The sequence below is a fragment of the Nomascus leucogenys genome, chromosome 4, assembly GCF_006542625.1.
Source record: "Nomascus leucogenys isolate Asia chromosome 4, Asia_NLE_v1, whole genome shotgun sequence".
Taxonomy (NCBI): Eukaryota; Metazoa; Chordata; class Mammalia; order Primates; family Hylobatidae; genus Nomascus; species Nomascus leucogenys.
In genome coordinates this window covers 75,874,423-75,879,091 of record NC_044384.1, presented here as the reverse complement: position 1 = coordinate 75,879,091, position 4,669 = coordinate 75,874,423, and the positions used below count along the sequence as shown (strand labels likewise).

At 36.0% G+C, this 4,669-nt stretch overlaps 1 protein-coding gene across 1 annotated transcript; it reads left to right on the top strand.

The window, feature by feature from the left end:
* The first annotated feature begins 2,842 nt into the window (after positions 1 to 2,842).
* Positions 2,843 to 3,775, top strand: LOC100602571 (olfactory receptor 5M9). Its single transcript, XM_003275287.2, has one exon. The coding sequence runs from the start codon at positions 2,843 to 2,845 to the stop codon at positions 3,773 to 3,775; it is 933 nt and encodes a 310-aa protein (XP_003275335.2).
* Positions 3,776 to 4,669: the final 894 nt, after the last annotated feature.

The window sequence follows — 4,669 nt, the reverse complement described above, 5'->3', positions numbered from 1 at the left end:
AGATGGAGTCTTGCTCTGTTGCCCAGGCTGGAGTGCAGTGGCACTATCTCGATTCACTACAACCTCTGCCTCCCAGGTTCAAGCGATTCTCTTGCCTCAGCCTCCCGAGTGGCTGGGATTACAGGCACCCGACATCATGCCCAGGTAATTTTTGTATTATTGTAGAGACAGGGCACCACCATGTTGGCCGGGCTGGTCTTGAACTCCTGACCTCAGGTGATCTACCTGCCTTGGCCTCCCAAAGTGCTGGGATTACAGGTGTGAGCCACCAAGCCTGGCACATCATACTTATTTCACATAGGAATACTTTTATTCTTCAAGGTAAGGATAATATTAGAATCCTAGAGAAGTAGTAAAATAATACTAGTAAACTATTTAGAGGTAAAACTGCACAAATAATGACAACTTTTTATGTGCTTCACATGCAACAGCCTTTGGGAAGAGAGTTATCCCTATATTATTCTAAGATCATCTCAACCAAAATGTAAGATATTAGTTTCCCTATTCTGCAGATGAGTACACTGAGGCCCTGAAGTACATTGCTTGTCCAAGGTAGCATAGTGAAATTGGTATACCAAAGGTATAATCCCAGACCTGACTGACTTCAGTAATAACTTCTACTTGTACCCATTTTACCAATGATTTATTCTTTGAGGCATCTGACATCTGAACACAACCATGAGATGCATAGGACGTGCATTCCTATGATCATCTATCCTGACAGACAGCACTTTTTAGAACAATTGTCCAACCAGAAAGAAAAGGACTCACTGAAATTTTATATGATGCAAGCCAATATTTTGCTGAAATGCATAATTGTCAATGTGTAAATAAAAGAAAACAGAACCCATGTGAAAGTGAGAGATAAGATTATATTATTGATCAAGAATTTTGATCTATTTTATTTAAAAAATCTTCTTCTCATCCACACTCCTTAACTGCTCCTACACCTGAGCTGTGTCTAGAATTTTACTTATCATTTTTTTCATAATTACCTGAATCGTCCTTTAGGGAGATGATCCCAGTGTTCCTAATGTTTAAGACATTATTATAAATAGTGAGAAGTTATCATTTGCTACTCTCTATGCTGAAGGTAGGTCTGCAAGTTTTTCACTCATTACAATAGAGATTGATGCAGTCAAATCTTTTAATTTCACTCTCTGTCTTGAAGAGGCAACTAATACCTTATTCACAGGCTTATTTGTTATCAGAGTGTCTTCTTGTATGAAATTATATTATTGGGAACTTTTTGTATTTCTATCCCTGGTTTGTTCAAAACTTTGTAAGAATGAGCTTATTATAATGAAGATTTGCAAAACTCTTCATTTCTCATTTTTTGTCTTCTCATTCTCCTTTACAGACAAAAACTATTAACTTTCATAATATTGTTTAAATATATGTATGAATGGAGTTGGGGATATAGGGTCAGTTGGCATGATTGGTTCAGTAATTTATACCTTCACTGGTTTTCTTTATGAAAAATTCCTGAAATGTTAATAGAAATGAATTTGGGGTTTTATTTGTCAATTACAAATTCAATCTTCTTGATTATTTTGATAGATGATACACATTTAGGTATTAAATTAATTTTCTCCTGGAAATCGTTATCATCTGATCCTGGGATGATAAACTTGGACAAGTAGAGAGTTGCAGTGATTTACTATCTCAGTGGTTTAGGCTGCTCTGGGGTAACCAAAGCTCTTAAAAGTCCATTAAAGATGAACTATGAAAGAGATAACTTTTTGTGGAGGATGAGCAAACTGGATTTTAAATGAAAAGAAATACAATGGTAGAAGAGGTTGTCAAAGATGCAACAATAGAAAATTGTTAAAGACACAACAATAAAGTGATCTTGTTTGCGTCACAATTCTGCTAATTAGTAGACCTCGGACCCAGGGAGACTTTCTTAATCTCTCAGTGTTTAGCTTCCTCATTTTTAAAATGGACATGCAAATAAAACCTGTTTTATAGGACATTTGCACGGAAGAGTTTTCATGAACATTCAATAACAGCTATTCTTATAAATATTACAAGGCTGGGACTGTTGCCTCTAGAAAAATATTTCTTAGAGAGTTTTAATTATACTGGATTATTGTATTATGTTTAGTGGATCTAGAGATCAGGGCATGTAGAAATCGTATGTATAACTATTTCTGAATTTCTGTTAAATGTAACTACTAAGCAAGACAGTTTAAGGAGTTTCAAGGTAAACAAAACAAACTAATATTAGGTTGGTGCAAAAGTAATTGCATTTTTGCCATTGAAAGTAACGGCAAAACCCACAATAACTTTTGCAGCAACCTAAATGCTAAAGCACTAAAGATTTTGTGTAAAATAACAGAAGTACGTCACACAGTGACTGAAACAAAATGTAGTGTTAGTTTATGTTTCTTAGATGCCTTGATGCTTTATTTCATATGTTTTATACTTAATACAGTAGTTAACACTAACCCAAGCCAAATTATATTAGTAAGAGGAAACCAGTAGAGATCAGAAATTTTTACATAGGAAAATCTCTGACCGCAGCATCTGCAGCTCTTTACCTAGTTTAACGTTTGTAATGAGCCAAAAAAGTGAAACTACAATCATGGACATCTATAGCAAAGGAAAGTCGGATCAGAACTAAAACTGCAATGTCTATTATGTTATATATTCAGTTCATTTTACATACAGTATATTTAAGCCCTGTATTGTACATTTTACAAAGTGTACATTTTTTTAAATTATTTGATTAAAATAAGGACAAACGCAACTCAAAGTTTCAAGAATAAAACAAATTCATTTACTTTCTTTTTAAAACAATTTCTCCGTAGGCAACACAGACTTGGCCTATACTAAGGCAATGCCTAATTTCACGAATGTGACAGAATTTACTCTCCTGGGGCTGACCTGTCGCCAGGAGCTACAGGTTCTCTTTTTTGTGGTGTTCCTAGCGGTTTACATGATCACTCTGTTGGGAAATATTGGTATGATCATTCTGATTAGCATCAGTCCTCAGCTTCAGAGTCCCATGTACTTTTTCCTGAGTCATCTGTCTTTTGTGGACGTGTGTTTCTCCTCCAATGTTACCCCCAAAATGCTGGAAAACTTATTATCGGAGATAAAAACCATTTCCTATGTGGGATGCTTGGTGCAGTGCTACTTTTTCATTGCCCTTGTCCACGTGGAGGTCTATATCTTGGCTGTGATGGCCTTTGATAGGTACATGGCCATCTGCAACCCTCTGCTTTATGGCTGTAAAATGTCCAGGACTGTGTGTGTTCAGCTCATCTCTGTGCCTTATGTCTATGGATTCTCTGTCAGCCTAATATGCACGCTATGGACTTATGGCTTATACTTCTGTGGAAACTTTGAAATCAATCACTTCTATTGTGCAGATCCCCCTCTCATCAAGATTGCCTGTGGGGGAGTGCACATCAAAGAAATCACAATGATTGTTATTGCTGGAATTAACTTCACATATTCCCTCTCAGTGGTCCTCATCTCCTACACTCTCATTGTAGTAGCTGTGCTACGCATGCGCTCTGCCGATGGCAGGAGGAAGGCGTTCTCCACCTGTGGGTCCCACTTGATGGCTGTTTCTATGTTTTATGGGACCCTCATCTTCATGTATCTCAGGAGACCCACTGAGGAATCTGTAGAGCAGGGGAAAATGGTGGCTGTGTTTTACACCACAGTAATTCCTATGTTGAATCCCATGATCTACAGTCTGAGAAATAAGGATGTAAAAGAAGCAGTCAATAAAGCAATCACCAAGACATACATGAGGCAGTAAAACTGTAGTGGATATTGTTGTCCCTATTATAAATAAGGTCCTATTATAAATGGTCACACGTAAAAGTCCTAGCTCAGAAAACAGTATCTAAAGGTAACTCTTTCACACACTAAGAGGTTCAGTATAACAGGGTGATGCTTTACCCCATGTATGGACTCTAATTACTAAGCATATTTTCTCCTATACTTGCGCCAATATTATGAAAGATGACACAATGTTCATTTACAATGTGCTTAAAATTGGGCTAAGTGTAGTCACTGGAGGAACTCACAAATGAGTGTACATACATATATGTTAAGTTGGAAGTATGCTTGTTAGTGTTGGATGTTATTTTGCAGAGTACTTTACACATATACATATTCCTCAAACTAGATTTCATGTGAAGTACATAAATTCTCAGAAAAAAGTAAATACTTCATTTCTTTTTCATGGCCATAGAATATTGATGAACAGTTTACCTAAAAAGTGTTTAAAATTTTGAAAATGCAATTATATTTAGAATGTTAAAGTAGTGTCAATATAATCCTGTTTGTCATCATTTCACATAATTTGATAGTTAATAATGTTTTGTTTCAATGGTCTGTTTTCTTATCCTAACTCTACTCCTCGATGGGTACTCATTTACACATTCTCTTATGTTAATAGGGTGAACTGTCCCTGACAAAAGATTTTCCTGCCCTAATCATAATGAAAAGATGAGCCAGTATACATTTTCTGACACAAAGTCTGAGCTTTGGCAATACCATATTAAACCATTGATTGATAATATGATTTGAAACTTTTCTTTGCTTCCAGCTCCTTTCACTAACATTAAATTCTTTGACTTTGTATATAGCAACTTAAATCAAGCTTTTAATGTCTATAGTTGATAAACCAGATAAGAAGCACTGTTCA

Excerpts from the sequence above, each read along its gene's own strand:
- LOC100602571 (XM_003275287.2), top strand. The coding sequence starts at position 2,843 with ATGCCTAATTTCACGAATGTGACAGAATTTACTCTCCTGGGGCTGACC.